Source organism: Pongo pygmaeus, chromosome 9 (genome assembly GCF_028885625.2).
Source record: "Pongo pygmaeus isolate AG05252 chromosome 9, NHGRI_mPonPyg2-v2.0_pri, whole genome shotgun sequence".
NCBI lineage: Eukaryota > Metazoa > Chordata > Mammalia > Primates > Hominidae > Pongo > Pongo pygmaeus.
In genome coordinates this window covers 14,352,873-14,374,352 of record NC_072382.2, presented here as the reverse complement: position 1 = coordinate 14,374,352, position 21,480 = coordinate 14,352,873, and the positions used below count along the sequence as shown (strand labels likewise).

Sequence of the window (21,480 nt, the reverse complement as noted above, 5' to 3'; positions counted from 1 at the left end):
CAGCATCTACTTTCTTGTGTCACAAAAAGGAATTTACATCTTCTCTTCGAACTCAAGCCATTTCCCCTCCTGTGTTCCTGATGTCAGATGATGTCCCTATAGACTTTGGGCCACCCAAGACTGAACCCAAGCATCATTCTTGGTTTCCCCTCTCTCTATGCCACACAGAATCATCCTCCACTGATTCTCCTTGCTCTGGTTTCTCAGCTGAGTCCACTCTCCTTATCCTCCTCCTTTGAGCCACATCACTCTTCACCTGCATCTTTGAACCACATCACCTTTGAACCACGTCACCCTTCACCTGCATCAGGCGTCAGCCTCCTGCCACGTCCCCAGCTCTGAGCCTGCCCCATGTATCTCTTGACTAGATGACAGCCAGAGGGATTTTACAAAGTCATCATGTTACTGTTCTGCCTAAACTTATTCAGGCTCTCCTTTGCCCTTGGGCTAAAGTCCAAATGCTCTAGCAACGCTTACAAAGCCCTGGAGATGTAGCAGCTCACCTCTCCAGCCCCATCCCTCCTCACCCTCCACTTACACTTGACCCCGAGCCATCCTGAGCCTCTGTGAGCTCCATCTGCCTGGAAGGCTGCTCTCTGCCTGCTTCCAACCCTCCTATTTGTCCTGCTTAGCTCCCAACCCCCCTTCAGACCTTCATTTAGATACCACTTCCTCCAGGAAGCCTTATCTGGCCTCATCCCCCCAACCCCTTCCAGATTAGGGAAACTCCTCCGGGCTCTCACCACACCCACATCTCAGTATCACATCACTCACCCATCCACAGCACAGTTACCTGTCTCCCTGTTCGTCTTATTCAATGGACTTCATATTCATTCCCTGTGCTGCTGTAACAAATTACCTTGAACTTAGTGGCTTAACATAACACAGACTTATTATTAGACAGTTCTGAGGTCAGAGGTCCTAAAATCTAGGTGTTGGCAGGGCTGAGTTCCTTCTGGAGGCTCCAGGGAGACCCCACTTCCTTGCCTTTTCCAGTTTCTAGAGGCCACCTGCTTTGCTTGGCTTGGGACCTCGGCCTCCACCTGCCAAGCACTTCCACTAACTCTGACCCTCTTGCCTCCCACTTAGGAATACATTGGGCCCACTGAATAATCTCTCCCTATCAACAACTTTGACTTAATCACATCTGCAAAGCCCTTTTCACTGCATAAGGTAACATATTCACAGATTCTAGGGATGTGGACATTGTTGAGGTGCCATTGTTCTGACTACCACAAACTCTGAGCTCCTCAAGGCCAGGGACAGCCTCTTGCCCACTCCTGGATCCCCAGCATGTCGCACAGTGCCTGGCCCGCGTAAGTGCTCATTAGCTGTTTTATCAATGAATGGGTCAGTTAATGAACAAGGGTATCAGGGGGGTGGGGGCTATCTTCTTACTCAGCAAAAAAAACACTGGTCCTGGAAAAACACTCACCCCATGTTTGAGGAGCTAATGTCGTGGGTGATGAACGGGTGCAAGGCAACCAATGACAGTGATTATTGGCCTCACGTGTCTCAGCATTACAGTGGGCAGGCGAGTGCCTTCAGAAGAAACAGGTCTCTCTCAAAGCTACTGGCTGCTGCTCAGCCTGGCCCCCTACCCCTCAGGGGAAGCCTGCATAGTCCAGCAGGTCTGAGAGGCGTGAGTGGCCTTTCGCCTGATTGTGTGTGTGACATTGAAGTCTATGCCACATTGAACATGCATGACAGCTGAGCACGAGCAACCCTGAAAGCACACAGCAACTAAAATAATTAGGCACGGCCCCTGACACATGTGAGGCACTGCTTTTAAGCATTTTACATATTCTAACTCATTTAACCCTCCAGCAACTTTATGGATACTATTATCCCCATTTTATAGAGGGGAAAACTGAGGCCCACCAAAGTCAAATAACTTGCCCAAGGTCACACAACTATTAAGGGGTAGAATCAAGATTTGAACTCAGGCATCCCAGATGCAGAGTCAGCTCTGAAGTGCTATGCTGTGCTCAGCAAGTCAGTCAGTCCTGGCATCAGGGACGATCTGTACAGCTGCTGGGCTCTGCCTCGCGCTTCCCTGTCCACCCTCAGCAGAGCAATGTGGAGAGAGAAGCCAGATGGAAAAGGAAGAGCCCAAGGTGGGATCTAGGGGTCGCTGGATCTGGGGGTAACTGGATCTGGGGGTTGCTGGATCTGGGAGTTGTGGGATCTGGAGGTTGCTGGATCTGGGGGTTGTGGGATCTGGGGGTTGTTGGATCTGGGGGTTGTGGGATCTGGGGGTCACTGGATCTGGGGGTTGCTGGATCTGGGGTGTCACAGGATCTGGGGGTCATGGGATCTGGGGGGGTCACTGGATCTGGGGTCATAGGATCTGGGGGTCACTGGATCTGGGGGTCACTGGATTTGGGGCTCACAGGATCTGGGGGGTCACTGGATTTGGGGGTTGCTGGATCTGGGGGTCACAGGATCCAGGGGTTGTGGGATCTGGGGGTCGCTGGATCTGGGGGTTGTGGGACCTGGGGGTTGCTGGATCTGGGGGTTATGGGACCTGGGGGTCGCTGGATCTGGGGGTCACAGGATCCAGGGGTTGTGGGATCTGGAGGTCGCTGGATCTGGGGGTTGTGGGACCTGGGGGGTTGCTGGATCTGGGGGTCGCTGGATCTGGGGGTCACTGGATCTGGGGGTCACAGGATCCAGGGGTTGTGGGATCTGGGGGTCGCTGGATCTGGGGGTTGTGGGACCTGGGGGTCGCTGGATCTGGGGGTTATGGGACCTGGGGGTCACTGGATCTGGGGTCATAGGATCTGGGGGTCACTGGATCTGGGGGTCACGGGATCTGGGGGTCACGGGATCCGGGGGTCACAGGATCCAGGGGTTGTGGGATCTGGGGGTCGCTGGATCTGGGGGTTGTGGGACCTGGGGGTCGCTGGATCTGGGGGTCACTGGATCTGGGGGTTGCTGGATCTGGGGGTCGCTGGATCTGGGGGTCACTGGATCTGGGGCTTGCTGGATCTGGGGGTCGCTGGATCTGGGGGTCACTGGATCTGGGGGTCACAGGATCTGGGGGTTGCTGGATCTGGGAGTTGTGGGATCTGAGGGTTGTTGGATCTGGGGGGTTGTGGGACCTGGGGGTCGCTGGATCTGGGGTCACTGGATCTGGGGGTCACGGGATCTGGGGTCACTGGAGCCCACTCCACACCTCCTCCACCAGAACAGCCTCACGGAAGACCTTCACACTTCCCAGAGCAGCACCGTGCTCATGGAAAGATGAGGGCACAAGATGTGGCAGCTGATTCTGCCAGATGCATTAGTATCCTGGATCCTGATTTGAACAAGTCAAAAGTAACAAGACATTTGTGAGATAATCAGAAATTGAAGCTCTGACTAGTTATTTGATACCCAGTAAGTACCAAAAACTAGATAAGAACAGGGTTTTCTGACTCCTAGGGTTAAGCTTGTCCCCCACAACAGGGGTCCCCAACCCCCAGGCCATGGACCTATACCAGTCTGTGGCCTGTTAGGTATCGGGCCTCACAGCAGAAGGTGAGGGGCAGCGGGTGAGCATTACCTACCGCCTGAGTGCCGCCTCCTGTCAGATCAGCCGCAGCAATAGATTCTCATAGCAGAGCGGGCCCTATTGTGAATTGCACATGCGAGGGATCTAGGTGGTGCACTCATGAGAATCGAATGCCTGATGATCTGAGGTGGACTAATTTCATCCCAGAACCATCCCCCACCCCCACCCCAGCCCACGGAAAAATTGTCTTCCACGAAACTGGTCCCTAGTGCCAGAACGGTTGGGGACCACTGCTCTACAAAAGTAGTTTCTTTTTTCCTTTCCTCTTTTTTTTTTTTTTTTTTTTTTTTTTTTTTTGAGATAGGGTCACACTGTGTTGCCCGGACTGAGGTGCAGTGGTGTGACCATAGCTCACTGGACTCGAGTGATGCTCCCACCTCAGCCTCCCGAGCAGCTGGGACCATAGACATGGACCAAGACACCTGGCTCATTTTTGAATTTTTGAATTTTTATAGAGATGAGGTCTCGCTATGTTGCCCAGGCTGGTCTTGAGCTCCTGGGCTCAAGTGATCCTCCCACTTTGGTCTCCCAAAGAGCTGGGATTGCAGGCATGAGCCACTGCCCGGCCCTTTAAAAGACTAGTTTCCAAATGTTCAACAGAGCTCTGTGGGGCTGCGGGGTTAAACCCTGAGCCTAAATAGACCTCAGTGAGCACCAGGACTCAGTTTTAATTTTTTTGTTCTGATCATGTGGTAACACTTTTTTTTAAAGAGTCCATGTCTTTTAGAGATAAATACTATAATGCTTATAAATAAAATGGGAAGATATCTGAGTTTTGCTTACTTTTGTGGGAGAATAAGATTGGCCAAGAGCTGCTGATGGTGGCTCTAGCTCGGGAATGGGCACAGGGGGTTATGGAACCATTCTCTCTACTTTTGTGAGTGCTTGAAATTTTCCAAAATTAAAAGGATTCTTTCAAAAGGTTCAACTTCTTACTCTACTCCCAGGATCTAAGAAGATTACAACCACCTTCACTCCATCAGTCCTGCCCTGAAAACAGATTAAATTATCAACATTTCCCTTGCCAAAGGAAATTTACAACTATCAAGGAGAGACAAAGAAGGGCACTAAGATTTTCACCTGCCGGGGTTTGGGGGAGGGGGAAGGACTTTGACAGCTTCCACGCAACCGGGACATGAAGCAGGGGGTGGGTCCAGGAGGGAGAAGATCCAAAGTCTAATGTTGTAAAGATGTGCTGATTTCCCGGCGCTGTCTTGGGGGAGCTCCAGCAGCGCCAGAGGGCAAAGCACAGCTGGAAGCTGAGAGCTGCGGTCCCAGGTCCTGGGGTGAGTGGTTCCACCATGGCAGGAACAAAGGGGAGTGATTTTGTGTTTCCATGTGGAGTTGGGGGGGTTGCTCAGGTGTACGGACCTAGTCCCACCTTGAAGCCAGGGGACCGACCTCTTATACCCCTAGCCAGTCAGTTGTTGGCTGTAGGGTTGGGGCGGTGTAACTTAAACTCCCGGAAGGGAGCAGATGTGAGCCTTTAGCAACGAACAATTATACCAGCTGGAGAATGGGTGGCCCACCCAGCAGAGGGGATCTGGGAAGTAGGGGGCACCATCAGCCTCTCCCCTGGGGAGCCCCATCCTGCTACCAGTCACTGACCCTTAGAGCTGGAGGAGCCCCAGACACTTCTCTTGCAGTCTGGAAATGCATACACACAGAGAGACTAGTTCGAGAAAACAGAGCCCCAGGGAGGAGAAGGGACTTGTCGAAGGCCACGAGGGGGCAGGACTAGAATCCAGATTCTTGACTCCCTCCTTGGACGGAGGCCTCTGTTTCCTGCAGGCCTTCCAGCTGCTTGTGGGTGAGCTCTCTTTACACCAGGCACACTGTCTGGAAGCCCCAGGAGGAGGCTGGTTCAGTACAGTCGTAGGTGGTTTTCTAACTGGCATTCACTGAAACGCTGATCCTCTAAGGGACCCCCACCCCCAACACCAGCCTGCCTGTCACATGTTGTGACACTCTGTCACTCAGCACCTCTCAATTCCTGCCTTTCTGTCCTTGACATGCATGCACACACATGCGCGCGCACACGCACACGCACACACACACACACACACACACACACAGCCTGAAAAGCTCTCTCTGTCCTCTAGGGCTCCACTGCACAGTCTGATGAGGGTCATATTATTTGCGCCACGTTTCCTCTGCCTGCTCGGCCACAGACCTCCCATGGACACATCTTACTCACTCCTGCCTCGGTCCCTGCAGTGTCCAGTGCAGAAACTCCACAAACAAATCCACGAATGACAGTGTTGGATCTCAGATCACTAGCTCAATACACTCAGTGCCTTTCTTCCCTCACAACCCCCTACCCCCACCCCAGGGCCCCAGAGCTCTCACGGCCCTCTCCCACTGTAAGCAGGATGGGGATGGAGGCAATAAACTCACCACTCCAGATCATAGGGACAGGGTGTATCATGTCTTAACCGAGAACCAGACGAGGACGAGGTGGAGCCTCGCTGGTGGAACTCTAGACACGCAACAGGCCAGTGGCAACTGTGGCTGACACTTATTGCTATACGCCAGGCCCTGTCAGTTGCAGGCATTGTTTCAGCTACTCCTCACCACCTACCCCCAGGGACAGGCAGTGGCACTCCCCATGAGAAGGTGAGGGGAGACTGAGATGCTGAGATGTAAACAACCAGCCCAAGGTCAAAGCTCTGGGGAGCAGAGCCAGGACTTTGCACAGGGCACCCGTTGTGGCTGACAACTTTCAGCACTCAGGGCCGCGCCCACTCTGCTGCTTTGCTGGGGGGGTTCTGGAGGGTCCTGCCCAGCTCTGTCCCTGCCTTCTCTCCCCTCCCAGAACTGAAGGAACAACGAGAATACGTATGGGACCCAGGCATCACGTGGCCCTGTGCAGAGCGCTGAGGCCCTAGTGGCAGTGGGTTTCCCGTGGGATACCAAGCTGGCTGGGTCCGTGGTCCTGAGCTGGCTGAGGGGGCTGGGGGTGGGCGGCGAAAGGCTAAAAAAGTTCCTTCATGCACCAAACAGCCTGCTGCCTGCCCGCCCTCTGTCAGCACACTGTCACCTCCTAGCAGCCCTGCACAGGTCCTGGAAGTGGGCCAGGACAGCCGGGAATAACTGTTCTAAGGAATCAGAGTTCATGCTCTTTGTCTTGGAAAGGCAGACGAGAGAGTCATAACAAACTTTTCCCCATGATGACTAGGTCTGCCCTCTGCAACTCCTTCCTCTCCTGGTTGTATAAAATTCCCTGTAGCGGCTCTCTATCCCGTGAGAGAAGTATTATATTTAAAGTTGGAAGGGACCCTAGAGATCATCACTCAATTCCCATTCCCACTGTGATATGCACATGAGCAAACCAAAAGCAGAGAAATCAGGCCAAAAACCAGAGCCCAGAACCAGAAATTGAAACCTTCAAGGCCATTTTGCCCAAAAGCAGACCCCACAGAACACCAATTGCATAGACCCATTGGACAATGAGAAAGAAAAGATCCCTTGGCCGGCGAGGCCGCAGTGACTCACGCCTGTAATCCTAGCACTTTTGGAGGCCAAGGCGGGCGGATCACCTGAGGTCGGGAGTTTGAGACCAGCCTGACCAACATGGAGAAACCTCATCTCTACTAAAAATAGAAAATTAGCCGGTCGTGGTGGCAGGTGCCTGTAATCCCAGTTACTCAGGAGGCTGAGGCAGGAGAATCACTTGAACCCGGGAGAGGGAGGTTGCGGTGAGCCAAGATTACGCCACTGCACTCCAGCCTGGGTGACAAGGGCAAAACTGCGTCTCAAAAATAAAAATAAATAAATAAATAAAAAATAAAGTTTCTATGGCCAATTAAGTTTGAGAAATGCCCTTAATACTAAAACAGAGTGTGCCACTTGTAGAAAATCTCAGAGTCTTTCATATGAGAAAAAGGGAGAAGAGGCTATCCATGGTTTCTCAAACTTATTTGACCATGGAACCCTTTTACTGCAGATCCATCAGGACCAATGTTCCATGGAACATACTTTGGGAAAGGTTATTCTGGATTCTTGAATCCAACTCCCTGTTGGGTATTTGAACCATTCCTGCTGCCACAGCTCTCACAAGTGAATGTCCAGGTGGAGGTACAGCTCCAGTGCCCGGGCACTCACTATCCCCGTGGACAAGCAGTTCCATCCGAGGCAGCTCTACTAAGAAATCCCTCTTCTTCTGTTCTTTGCAGTGGAGTCCAGGCCTGGGTCCAGGTATTGTCCTCCCAGGTGTGCAGAGTCTAGGTGAAGCCAGTGGCTAATCTGGTTCAGGCCTCTGCCACCAAATACATCCCTTAGTCCAGCTAGCTGTGTCAGACGGACTTCTGAAGGCTTGGGAACTGAGAGAGGGACAGTTCCCATGCATAGCTGGGCAGAGTCAACAGAGTCACGCAGCACTGTGTCTATGAGCTCAGCTTCTGAAGCCCAGGAAAGAGGGAGACCCTCTGCCCACTCACCCAACTAAATCAGAGGTCGTCACTGCAGGACCACGGAGATATCGATCAGGGGGTCCCACCCAGCAGCCCAGGCCCAGAGCACTGGCGTTGGAGTAAGACCATGCGTGGTTCCAGTTCCAGGCACTTCCTCACTGTGTGACCGTGGCCAAGGCAGGCAACCTCTCGGAACCTTGGTTTCCTCTTCTATGCAATGGTGCTGACTTCCTGAGCATTAAGGGAAGTTGCCAGGCAAAACTGCCTCCTGGCACAGTGCCCGGCATACAGTGCTCACCCGACTGTGAGGCCCCATCTGGCTCTTTGGCTCTTGATAATGTCCCTTCCTTTCCCCTCTACCCAATCCAGGATATAATCACCTGGGCTATTTGTCCCTCCAAACTTCCCAAGGCTCTTTCCCTGCATCCCTGTGGAAAATGTGGATGCTCAATGGAACTTTCTGGATCCACAAGTCAGACTTAGAAGTGAGAGGAATGCCCCTCCTTTTTCATTCATCCAGGATAGAGTCAGAGAGCAGCCTCTCTCTCTCAAGGATTTGCTCATTAGCCCCATCCCCATGGAGAAACCATCTCTGACCTCAATCCCCACAAGCCAGCTCCCTTTCTTCCCCACCCAGCTCTCCACTTTCTGGGACAGAAAGGCTACGTTGGATTTTCTCACCAAGTCCCCAGGCAGCCCCCAAGCCCTAGCACATCCCACGGAGTCAGTATACACTATACCAGGCCCTGTCTACAGGTCGTGTGTCCAGCCCCCTTCTAAGTTTTTTCCCCGACTCCTTTTTGTGCCCATGAGAACATCTAGAACATTCATTTCCAATTGTTGAGCCAACAGTGCATGAAGGACTTAAGTCCCAGGCTCTGGAGCCAGCCTGCCATGCTTCAGGTCCAAGTCACTTATTGGCTGTGTGACCATGGGCAAGTGGCTTAACCTTTCTGAGCCTTATCTGCAAAATGAGAGTGAGGACAGTATTTACCTCATAGGGTCGGAATGAGGACAAAATCAGGTAATGCATGTAGAAGGTTTATCTCAGTGCCTGGAGCAGAGAAAGTATTTGTAAATGTTAGCATCGTTAAATATGGACTTCCTGACTCAGTGTTGGCTCATAAAAGTCCTCGGTGGAAGATATTTTCTTCCCTTCTCTCCAGGAGGCGTGGGCACCACCACAGGAGGTAGGACAATTATTTCCCACCTGCCTTCAGTCACTCATCTTGGACCAGTGGATGGAGACTGTTTACAAAGCCCCTCCATCGACCCGCACCTCTCACACCTCCCAACTCTTCCAAACTGCAGTCTGGCCACTTTGGGTGAGCTCTGTCTTCCACTGGTTGTGAAGTTTGCCTGGTCTTCGTTTTTTCTGCCCCAAAAGGAGCTGTGTCTTTGCAACCCCAGAAAGGCTGTGAGCAGCAATTACTCCCATCCCCAGGGGCCAGATTATTCCAGATCAAATCAAGACCAGGGGCTGCTGGAGAGGGCAACCACGGTTCTGGAAAGATCCAGTCCCATAAACAGAGGTGATTGGCAGAGGCTCACCCAGGCACAAGCCTCAGAAATGAGATGGGTTCTGATGGCCTTTCTCCCCATCCTGCAGCCAGGGCCCCCATCCAGCGTCAATGAAAGCAGAAGCCACAGTTATTCCCAGCCGTTGTGCTAGGGGGCAGACAACAGCTGCCCCAGGGGTCCAGCCCTGGCAGACAAGTGTACCCCAGAACACGACCCAGCCCAAGCTCCTGGCTCCACGCCAGCACGAGAAGTCCCAGAAAAGGAGCAGCCTTCTCAAGGAGCTGGGGGTGAGCATCCACTTCCCAGGGTCCCGGCAGTGGGAGGAAGAGGAGAGGGGGATATGAAGAGGATGCTGGGGGGCCCCAAGGGGAGAAAGGGAAAAGAGAAAGGCTCCAGCTTTCCTGCTGAACATTCATCTGAGCTGGAAAAGGCCTTGAGGATTGGAGAGAATCTGCCCACACCTACTACTGCCTTGTGAGGTTTGGACAGGGCCCTGTCCTGGGGAGAATGGCAGGAGAAGGCTGCCAGCTCCAGGATAGACAGCTCCCACCTATGGGGCCCTTGGCAGCTTCAGCTCTTTCTGCAGGGAATCCTGGGGAGTGGTCCTTCTTAGAGAGCCTGGTCTCTGGGATCCCTAAGATGACAGAAGGGACTCAGCACAGCCAGTAGGTCCAGGGCACCAGTGGCCTCAATTACAGCCAGTGACCGATGCCCTCACCCCAGCCATTCTGTCTTCCTCACCCAGGCCTTCCACATCACCATCGCTCTGCTGCACCTGGTCTTTGGGGGCTACCTGGCCTCTACAGTCAAGAGCCTCCACCTGGTGGTGCTGAAGTCTTGGTATCCATTCTGGGGGGCTGCCTCTGTGAGTAGAAGGCAAAACACAGACGGGGTGTGGGAGTCTGCAAGGCAGGCCTGGGAGGCCCTGGCAGGCCCTGGCATTTGGGACAGGATGCAGGGTGGGATAGAGAGAGCTAACAGGAGTGCAGCAGAAGCGAGGCCCTTTCTCCAGTGTTCCTATCTCTGTTGCTTTTATCTCAGTCACAATGGAAATAGCTCCTTCCAGGGAGCACCTGTCAATTCTGAGTCCCAAGAGAGCACTCGGAGGCTATCCACTCTCCCATAATTGAATATGTGCATTTGGCAAAGAGGAGGGTGAGTAGGACCCAGGGATGGCTTCATTCTTCCCCGGCCTTCTGAGCAGCCAGGCTGCCTCTGGATCCAGCTACAGGTGCCCTGTTGGGGTTGAGCTATGAAAACACACAGGGTGTAAGGCGTGGCTCCCGTCCTCCCAAGGCCATCAGCCAGGATGGGAGATGACACTGGACCAGTGCATTCACCTTTCCCAGAAGCTCTACATTCCTTCAGGTCTCCAGGGAGCCCACCCCATTCCTGACTCCCAGGTGGAGTCCTGCCTATGCACTAAGCCCAAGCTCCACGGCACTGTCTTGGGCAAGTATCCCAATCCCACTTTCACATCAGTCCTCTGTTCCCACTGCCCACAGGATGGGGCTTTCACTGCACGGCAATAGAACTTTCTACACATGCAGTGTTTATTCACCCTGTGCTCCCAGGGACTAGCCCATAGTAGGTGCTCAGTGCACATTGGAAAGAATGATTGCAGAGGTGCTCCCAGAGACCTTGGAAGCAAGAACTCATATCCTCCCAACTACAAGATTGAGGAAAAGAGAAACAGTCGGGGTAGAGGGGATAGTGCCACTGATCCCAGCGATGGTTTGGGTTTGTAAAATGAGGGAAGCAGGAGGGGCTAGGAGGGAGTTCTAAGTGCAGGGCACAGCTTGGTCCAAGGTGTAGAGATGGAAGGAGGTATGGAGGTTTGTGCACATGGGAAGATATGAGGTGGGCAGCGCCTTGGATGGGCCACATGGCAGGCAAGAGGAGCTCACTTTGCCGGAGGAATAGTATTCTCTGCCCCACTGGCCGCCCAGTGTTGATTTTCTTGGAGAATAGGGTGGGGGTGGGAATTTGTGGGTTTTGAGGAACCCCAGCTTCTCTCATTTGACTTTCAAATCTGTCCTGCAGTTTCTGATTTCAGGGATCTTGGCGATAACAATGAAGACCTTTTCTAAAACTTACCTGGTGAGTGGGTGCACTGAGATCATTCTCTTCCATCCGAGCATGGCATAACTTTGTTAAGGGCATCTGTCTGTAGGGGTGATTGTGAGGGCACTTCTCCAGGACTTGCTAAGAGCAGGCTCTTGCCTTCAGGACAGCAGAGGATGTCCAAGCAGAAGGGTCCAGATGCAGACAGGCTGACAGATTTGGCTGTGGGAGGAAAGGAAGCACCATCTGAAGCTTCTCTCTTTCCAGTGCAGTGAGGCAGAGAAGGAAATAGCTCCCAGGCACTCTGACCCATCCATCTAGGACACAACTTTGCTTCCTCTCAAATCTACTGAGTCTTAATCTTAATCACCACATAGCCTGCAAGCCCCAGCCTCCAGCTGGATTTGCATCTACTTCTCCTCTCTAAGACCCAGGCAGATGGAACTGTGGTCCTCCCCGTTCTGCCCATGCTGGCCGCTGCCCAAACAGCTTGCCCTCTCCCCTGCACACATAGCTCCCATCTTTGACTTACTCTTGACCACTCAAGACAACCTGTATGTCTTGTCCTCCCAGAGATCTTCCCTGACCTCCATGGCTGCCTTCCATGCTCCCACAACTCTGTGGACTTACCTGTCTCTACCGTACACCAAATTCTTTCTGGGCAGAATGTGCCCGAGCATCGTGGTAGCCCAAGGTGGCCCAAGTAGGCACAGAGTAGACACCTAGCACAAGACTGGATGGGTGGAGGTGGATGGATGATGGAAGGAACATCCCTGCAAATCACAGCCCACACCCAGGTCTTCCCACCTCCCCTCCTTCTGCCCCCGAAGCCCAAGCCAGGTCCTTCCCTATTTGTGTCCCTCAGCCTGTCTAGGCTGTGGTTGCTCCCTGCTTTCTCAGAGGGCATAGAGAATAGAAGGACGGTTGTGCAGTTTATCTAGCAGAGGCAGGAGATGCTTGACAAAGACGTGCCCATTCCCCAGACCTCACCCTCCTGGGTGAGCCCCTTTTAGAACCATAGGCCTCTTGCTTTGTATACCTGAGCATAAGGACACTCTTACTGTAAAGAAACCCATTCCAGTATAAAAGGCTACAGATTCCATATGTGCATAGTCTTTCCTCACTACGAGGATTTGCACTTGGCAAGAGGCTCTTGGAATGATGCTTAACCCAAGGGGACGATGAATACAGGCATTTCAGGGACCATGGCGGGTGGGCAGAGAAAAGGGGCTAGTACTGGGATATGTGAGGATAGGGCACTTTCAGAGCTCCTCCTGACCTTTCTGGTGGGGAAGGGGCTGGATGAGGGGTCACCTGGGTGTCGAATCCCTGACACTTGGCATAGCTGATGTAGGATGGTCGGGGCTGGCTTTGAGCAGGAAATGGCAATGGGGCATCCTTTATTGCAAAGCTCTTGGATCTGAAGGCAGCTCTTGGGTTCTCCCAATTTGTCCCATAGAAGGCAAGGGCCAGCTGGGCCTTCCTCAGTGGTCACACAGGAGCAGCTCAGCTCACTCCTGTGTGAGGGGCTGAGGGGCCAGTGACAGGCAGAGGGGGCCTTGGGCCCAGTGACAGGCAAAGTCTCTCCTGAAGCTACAGAGGAAGCTACTGGCAAGCATGGGGGGAGGACCTAGCCCCAGGTCTCCACCCTTTGGACAGCTGTTACCTTTATTTTTCACCTATAGAAGATGTTGTGCCTGATGACAAACCTCGTCAGCCTCTTTTGCGTGCTGTCTGGCCTCTTCGTCATCTCCAAGGATCTCTTTCTGGAGAGCCCATTTGAGTCCCCGATCTGGAGAATGTACCCCAACTCCACGGTGAGTACCCAGGCCTGGAGGGCCCTCTGACTTCAGTGAAGGTGCTGCCTTGGATTTGGCCAACAGGATGTTTCCAGCTCACAGAAAGCCCCTCCTGGAGCCCAGGTGTGGGTTGCTGGGCCCTTGGCCAACCTGTTTCTGTCCCCCACAAGGTGTGGTGGAAAGGGGGGTGCTGGGCTGCTGACTGGTCAGCATCACTGAATCCAAGTCCACTTTTATAGATTGGGAAATGGGGCCAGAGATGGGGAGGAGCCTGCCTGAGGTCATGCAGCAACTTGACCGCAAATTCAGGACCACAGCCTAAAACTGCTGATTTCCCAGCCAGGGCTCTAAGCATGGTGTCCCTGGTGGCCCCTGTGATCCGGGAGCCTCCCAGCAGCCTTGCAAAGCTGGCCAAGTCCACTTTGTTACCCTCATCTTCTGGGAGTGAACACTGAGGTCCAGAGAGGCTAGATTAGTGGGTCTTTGACTCCAAGCCTGGTGCTCTTTTCACCATACCACTGCTGCCTCTGAAGCAGAAGGCAGACCGCTGGGTGCCTCTGGGCCAGGCTCCAAGAATTCTTTTTTCTTTTTGGGGGTGGGGGTGGGGGGGGGAACGGAGTCTTACTCTTGTCAACTGGTCTGGAGCGCAGTGGCACGATCGAGGCTCACTGTAACCTCCGCCTCCCAGATTCAAGCAATTCTCCTGCCTCAGCCTCCCGAGTAGCTGGGATTACAGGCACCCACCACAGGCCCCACCACGCCAGGCTAATTTTTGTATTTTTAGTAGAGATGGGGTTTCACCATGTTGGCCAGGCAGGTCTTGAACTCCTGACCTCTAGTGATCCTCCCACCTCAGCCTCCCAAAGTGCTGGGATTACAGGCGTGAGCCACCACGCCCACAAGGGTTCTGATCATAGTGGTTTTTTATTCCTTATCTCCTCCCAGCACATACACACACGTGCATACACATGCACATCACGTGCGTGCACACACACACATATACATATGCTTCCCCATCAAATGCATGTGATACTATGAGATGTCTCCCAGCTGTACAGCTCTTCCCCTCACCTGCTGTAAAACATGCTCCCTCACTCTGGGACTAGGTACCCCCATCTGTCAAATAGACTTGGATCAGATGACCCTAAGGCTACTGTCATTCTTACCAGGGACCCATGAGATTCTCCAGCCCTCAAATGTTAGGTCAATACTCACCAAAGACCCATATGTGCCAGGCATTGAGTGTAGGACAGCGACCAAGACAGACCCAGTCCCCATCCCACAGAGACCCACCCTGCCTTCCCCACGCACACCTGGGAGCTGAAGCCCCAACTGCCCTCTGCTGTGGATCTGACCCCTGCCTGGCTAAGCCCACATGATGCGTGCAGACACCCAGCAAGGCCTCACCCTGCCTTCCTTCCCTCTCCCCTCTCAGGTCCACATCCAGAGGCTGGAGCTGGCATTGCTCTGCTTCACTGTCCTAGAGCTCTTCCTGCCAGTGCCCACAGCTGTCACAGCCTGGAGAGAGGACCGCCCATCTGCAAAGGTAAGACAAGGGCTTGTCTTCCCAGGAAGACAAAAAATGGGGGCACGAGGCAGCAGAGAGCTCAGAAAGGAAAGATATGTGGGGGTTACAAGAGGAGCGTGTTTCATTCATTCCTCACGTTGCTGAGCATTCACTAAGTGACAGCCCACAGTCCAGTAGGGAAGCCAATGCACGGGGGCAAGAGAGGAGGCCAATCCAAGGAGAAAAGGGTGAGGCTGCCAGAGAGGAAACTTCATGGGTGCCCAGAACAACACGCTACTGTGCTGCCAGCTCTGAAGGCCCTGGGGAAATTGCATCACAGAGGCCCATGGTGACTGGGCAGGATTCGGACCCACAAGCATAGGTGAAAGAGGGACTTTCAGCAGAGCAACAACAGCACGAGCACTGGCTTGGAGACAGGACAGAGAAGGCCTGGGGAAGCCACAGTGTGTGTGGAGTTTGGCTGTGGTGGAAACAAGTGACAGGCAGAGTCATCAAAGATTGGGCATTTAAGGAATTCCAGGGACTCTATTAAGCACTATATTGATGGATCAATCGATGCATCCATTGATGGCTGGATGGATGGATGGATGGATGGATGATGTATGGATGGATATGGACGTGCAGATATATAGATAAATATAGCTGTATTTACTTTATCTTCTCAACAACCCTTTTTCTTTTGAGACTGAGTCTCACTCTGTCACCCAGGCTGGAGTATAGTGGCACGATCTCGGCCCACTGCAACCTCCGCCTCCCGGGTTCAAGCAATTCTCCCACCTCAGCCTCCCAAGTAGCTGGGACTACAGGCACGTGCCACCATACCTGGCTAATTTTTGTATTTTTTTAAATATAGATGAGGTTTTGCCATCCTGGCCAGGCTGGTCTCAAACTCCTGACCTCAAGTGATCAGCCAGCCAGGACCTCCCAAAGTTCTGGAATTACAGGCATGAGCCATCGTGCCCAGCCCTCAACAACCCTTTGAGGTATTTCAATTCCCATACTACAGACTAGCAAGCTAAGGTTCAGAGAGGTCACATCACTTCCCAAGGAGAAGCACCCAGTCAGGAAATCCAGGATTCAGCCTGAGCTATGTCTAACCCACAGCCTCGCCCTTGTCTACCAGTGGGGATGGCAGAATGGCAGACTGGGGCTAGATATATTTTAAAATAGAAGGTAAGTCTCTCCCCACCCCAAAGGTCCTTAAAAGTTCAGGATAAGGATATTTTATAAAAGAAAAAAATAAATAAAAAATAAAGACCCTGACCAGAAGTGATCTCCAAGGCTCATTTCTTTAAAGAAAAAAAATCATATTACAATCTCAACTTTAGAACATTATTTTAAAAAGTGCCAAATCCCCCATAATTCTTCGAGTTTGACACTGATTTTCATGTTAGTGACCTCATCACACACGGAGTGTTCACATAATGCTATATAAGTTGATGGCCTCTGAGTTTCATTTAACATCAAGCCAGCATCACAACATCCTCCAATAACCCTGTCTCCCTCTTCTACCTTTAAGGACCCTTGTCATCATACTGTGCCCAGACAGATAATCCAGGAGAATCTCCCCATCTCAAAGCTGATTGGAAACCTTATTTCCATCTGCAACCTTAATTCTTCTCTGCCATGTGACCAGAGATTAGGACATGGACGTCTTTTGGGGACCATGCTTCTGCCTACTGCACTAGCTAAGACCTCCTTGAATCTCACAGCCATTCTGGGAGGCAGGTTCTGCTTTTCCATTTTAAAGAGGAAAAAATGAACCTTAGAAGAGTTAAGTGATTTCCCATGGTCTCACAGCCAGTAGGCGGCCATGCCAGGTTTCCCAATGGGCCCTGTGCCCTCCCCATCAGTAAGGATGGTGCCAGGGACAGGCTCTCCAGCACTGAGTTGGTGCCACCCTCACCACGAATCAGGGATGGAGGTGTGGCAGCAATCACTGGCGGACACTGTTAGCATTAGACCTGCCCCTAGAGTGTATCCTGGATAGAAGGGACTTGGGTCATTACCTGGCCCAGCCCCCCTCAGGAAACCCAGCAGGGTGAGTGACTTGCACCTGGTCACCAGGACACTGGTAGTGGGACGGGAACCAGGGCCCCATCCACTGACTCCCACGTGGGCCTCCCCCTACTCCCTTTTCAAGAGCAGGGAGAGTGGAGGGAGTCACACGCTGGTCTATGGAAGTCGCTTCATCTCTCAAGCCTCAGTTTCCCCACGTTCATGGAGAACTTGAGTCTTCAGAAGTGAACTAGCAGAGAAGTGTTTCAGAAGCAGCCAGTTGCTCCACAGCTGTGAGCAGCAGGGGCGGTGACTTTTCTTTTGCAGAATGATGACGCATGCCTTGTTCCGAACACACCATCGCATCTGAAAGGCCTGCCGGTGGAGCCCCCGCCATCCTACCAGAGTGTGATTCAAGGGGACGCACAACACAAGCAACATCAGAGGTGAAGAGGTTTGACCCCGGCTCCCCAGACCTTCAGAACCCAAGCTTGGCCCCTTCTCCCTGGCATGGATAGAAACCAGTTCCCAAGGGAGCTGTGACGGGCAAGGGGCTAACAGTGCTGCAGCTAGAACTGCCTGGCCTGGGAGTGGTAGCCAAGGCAGCAATGGTCCTATCCCCTCAGGCACTAGAGGAACTCCCAGGGCCCCCCAGGAACATCTCAGCACCTGACTTGGTTGACCAGAGCTACCTCAGCTGAACCTGGGCGCAACCAGGAACCATCACCTGCCCTGCCAGCCTCCAGAGCAAACTCCTGGGCCTGCAGCCTCCAGGTGCCCCCCATGTCCTCTGGCCTCCCTTGCCTGCCTTCTCTGATCAATGGTGGATGCACAGGGGGATATAAGGGGAGCCAGGAAGGAAGGTCTCCAGAGCGTCACAGTCCCATAGAAACTGTGTACAGTTCTTCCCTCTGAACCAGAGCATCTGCCTGAATCTTTTTGCCCTCCTGGACCTCAGTGTCTCCATCTGTAAAGTGGAGGTGCAAGGATGACATGATCCAGGAGCCTCCCAGCTTGAAAGCTCTGAGATCAGGAGAATTCAAGGTTCGCAGTTGTGACATCGAGGTTGCCAGTAAAGCTTCAGCCTCGGAATTTCAAACCTACTTGTGCTAAGGAAATAATGTGAGAGAGAGGGACCTGCCTTCCTCATTTTCCTAATTTCAGTCATCTGAGGATAGTCTTCAGGATTTTTGCTTATTTGTGAGCTGCAATGTATTCTGGTTTTTTTCCACACTGATTCTTTTTTCTATATTATTTTAAAGGGGCACTTTGTAGCAGCGAGATATGGGAAATCAGTATCTTTCCATAAACAGAAGCAAACCCCAAAAATAACAAACACGTGAAATAAAACGCAATTTTCCCCTCCAACCCGGTGGTCTCACCCACTGCTTCCCTTCCTCTCGCTAGCTCTGCCCCAGCCACCATGGCTTCCTTGAGGTTCCACAGACACCCCAGGGATACCCCTGCCTCTGAGCCATCACCCTTGCTCTTCCTCCACCTGGATTCTCTTCCCCCAGGTATTTGCAGAGCTCACTCTTTGAATCTTTACTGGGCCACTGACTCTGAGCCAAGCAAATGTTATTTAATCTCAGTGTCGTTTAACCCTTCCATCAATTTGTGACCTAGCTGCTGTTACTATTAATATCTCCATTTCATACAGGCTCAGAGAAGTTAAGCAAGTTACCCCGGACACATGGATAGTCACTGACGGAGCTGGGATCTGGACCCAGACTGCAAACTGAAGAGCCACTGCCTGACAATGCCCAAACTTGGTTGGAGCATAGCCCCTGCTCTCCCAAAGTTGCACTTTCACTGGGAAGATGAGATTTGCACATGCAAAAGGCTAGTGCGATGGTCTATACAGCAAAGTCAGCCCTCATAGCTCCTGGGAACCCTGTCCTCTCGGATAAGCCATTTCTTACACAGTTGACAGCTCGATACATGTGGTAGCCCGGATTGTTTCATTTTGTTTCGCTTTGTTTTGTTTTGTTTTGTTTTGTTGAGATGGAGTCTTGCTCTGTTGCCCAGGCTAGAGTGCAATGGCACTATCTCAGCTCACTGCAACCTCCGCCTCCCTGGTTCAAGTGATTCTCCTGTCTCAGCCTCCCAAGTAGCTGGGACTACAGGCACACGCCACCACGCCCAGCTAATTTTTATATTTTCAGTAGAGACAGGATTGCACCATATTGGTCAGGCTGGTCTCAAACTCCTGACCTCAGATGATCCACCTGCCTCGGCCTCTCAAAGTGCTGGGATCACAGGCATGAGCCACTGCGCCCGGCCCAGGTTTTGAAGTTGTCTGAGATAGCAGTCTGCTCTCTACTGTCTTATGAAATTCCTGTGTGAAGGGATGCTCTCAGTATCATTTGCCCTTGCACAGAATATCCCTGGGGTTTGAGGTTCTTTGAATTCTCCTTCTTTGTCATCTCTTTCGCTGCCACTTCTGGCTGTGGTCACTAGCTTGGCCATAGCACCTCTCTTCTCCGCTTCTGATCTGCTGCTTCTAACCTTCTATAGATTGCAGCTGACTTTAAAATAGATTGTAAAGTGTAAGGCATTAGGTTCTGAGAGAGCAGCAGAGAGAGCCATGCAGATGTTTAGGACAAACCCAGTCTTTCTTTTTATTTTTGAGACGGAGTCTCACTCTGTCACCCAGGCTGGAGTGCAGTGGTGCGATCTCGGCTTACTGCAACCTCCACCTCCCAAGTTCAAGCAATTCTCCTGCCTCAGCCTCCCGAGTAGCTGGGATTACAGGCGACCGCCACCACGCCCGGCTAATTTTTTGCATTTTTAGTAGAGACAGGGTTTCACCATGTTAGCCAGGATGGTCTCGAACTTCTGACCTCATAATCCGCCCGCCTCGGCCTCCCAAAGTGCTAGGATTACTGGCGTGAGCCACCGCCCCTGGCTGAAACCCAATCTTTCAAAAGATGAAAGGGGGTGATGGAGAAAACCTTAACTTGGTTGTCTAAAGACCTGGGTGCAAACTCTAGCTCTGCCAATCACTTACTGTGCGGGTTTGACTCAGTCCCTTCCCCTCACTAGGTCCCAGTTTCTCCATTTGTAAAACAAGCAATTGTGCTACACTGATGGTTTACATCAATAAAGGTCGAAACGGCTTCTGGTTCGACTTCCATTTTTCAAAAATCAGTCGGTGGAAGACTTGTCAATGTTCCCTTTGAAAGGGCACTGCCTTCGCAGGTGCGTGGTGGAAGACCGGGCAGGGTTAGCTGGTCTCGGGGGAGCATGGCCACAGCCCAGTCCCTGGGTGGCTCATCAATACCTCGACCTGCTAGAATGGCTGGTATCTTCTACACAGTATGCAGAATTTCTAACACTAGGCTAAAAACAGAAAGCAATCTTTGACTATTGTTAATGCTGTGGTTAAATTTTAGTCTGTATTTTGACTTTTTTTTTTCAATTTTTTTTCTCTTTTGAAATGGAGTCTCACTCTGTCACCCAGGCTAGAGTGCAATGGCACGATCTCTGCTCACTGCAACCTCCGCCTCCCATGTTCAAGCAATTCTCCTGCCTTAGCCTCCTGAGTAGCTGGGACTACAGGCGCGTGCCACCACACTCGGCTAATTTTTGTATTTTTAGTAGAGACAAGGTTTCACCATGTTGGTCACGCTGGTCTCGAACTTCTGACCTCGTGATCTGCCCGCCTCAGCCTCCCAAAGTGCTGGGATTACAGGTGTGAGCAACCATGCCCAGCCCTTTTTTTCAATGTTTTGAGACAGGATTTTACTCTGTCACCCAGGTTGGAGTGCAGTGGCACAGCCATAGCCCGCTGCCAGCTTGAACTCTTGGGCCCAAGCAGTCCTCCCATCTCAGCCTCCTGAGTAGCTGGGACTACAGGTGTGCACCACCACACCCAGCTAATTTTTTTATTTTTAGCAGAGTTCTCCATATGTTGCCCAGGCTGGTTCCTCAAACTCCTGGTCTCAAGCAATCCTCTTGCCTCGGCCTCCCAAAGTGCTGAAATTATAAGTGTGAGCTGCCACACCAGCTAATTTTGATACGGATTCAGCCCTAAATGAAGCCTAATTTCATTTTTACTCATGATGAAAAATTCAAGCATACAGAAAAGTTAATAGTACAATTGACACCATTATAGGTCCCCTGAGATTACAGTGTTAACATTTTGCATATTTGCTTTCCCTCCTTCTCCACATATATCTATCTCTTTATATATACGTGTGTATATATAGCATGTATATAGTATGCATAGATAGACATACATTTGTATGTATATTTTTTCGTTGAACCATTTGAAAGTTGCAGACATCATGACTTTTCCTCTATAAATTCTTCTACCTGCATTATTTCCTAAGAATAAGAACATCCTCCTATGTAATCATAATACTATTATCACACTAGGAAAATTAAAAATAATTCTATAATCCTAATACCCTGTCCATATGCAAATTTCCCCCACTAGGCCAAAAATGTCTTTATTGCGTTTTTTTTAACCTGGATCTGGCCACGTTTCACACATTAGATTTGATTGTTACATCACTTTATTTTCTTTTAATCTAGAAAAGCCCTCTCATCTTTTTCATGATATGGACTTTTGAGACCAGTTGTCTTGCAGAATGTTGA

At 51.6% G+C, this 21,480-nt stretch overlaps 1 protein-coding gene across 2 annotated transcripts; it reads left to right on the top strand.

Annotated features, from left to right (window-relative positions):
* Positions 1-4,753: 4,753 nt before the first annotated feature.
* On the top strand, positions 4,754-19,997 carry MS4A10 (membrane spanning 4-domains A10). Of its 2 annotated transcripts, none has more exons than XM_054439423.2 (8): positions 4,754-4,842; positions 9,578-9,776; positions 10,235-10,354; positions 11,533-11,589; positions 13,239-13,370; positions 14,788-14,898; positions 17,206-17,324; positions 18,539-19,997. In XM_054439423.2, exons 2-8 carry the CDS (start codon positions 9,600-9,602, stop codon positions 18,618-18,620), a joined length of 798 nt encoding a protein of 265 aa, XP_054295398.2. In that variant the 5' UTR covers positions 4,754-4,842; positions 9,578-9,599; the 3' UTR covers positions 18,621-19,997. The 2 variants fall into 2 exon arrangements, with proteins under 2 accessions (XP_054295398.2, XP_054295399.2); XM_054439424.2 differs by lacking the exon at positions 18,539-19,997 and adding an exon at positions 17,505-17,646 and having other exon boundaries at positions 4,784-4,842.
* The last annotated feature ends 1,483 nt before the right edge of the window (positions 19,998-21,480 follow it).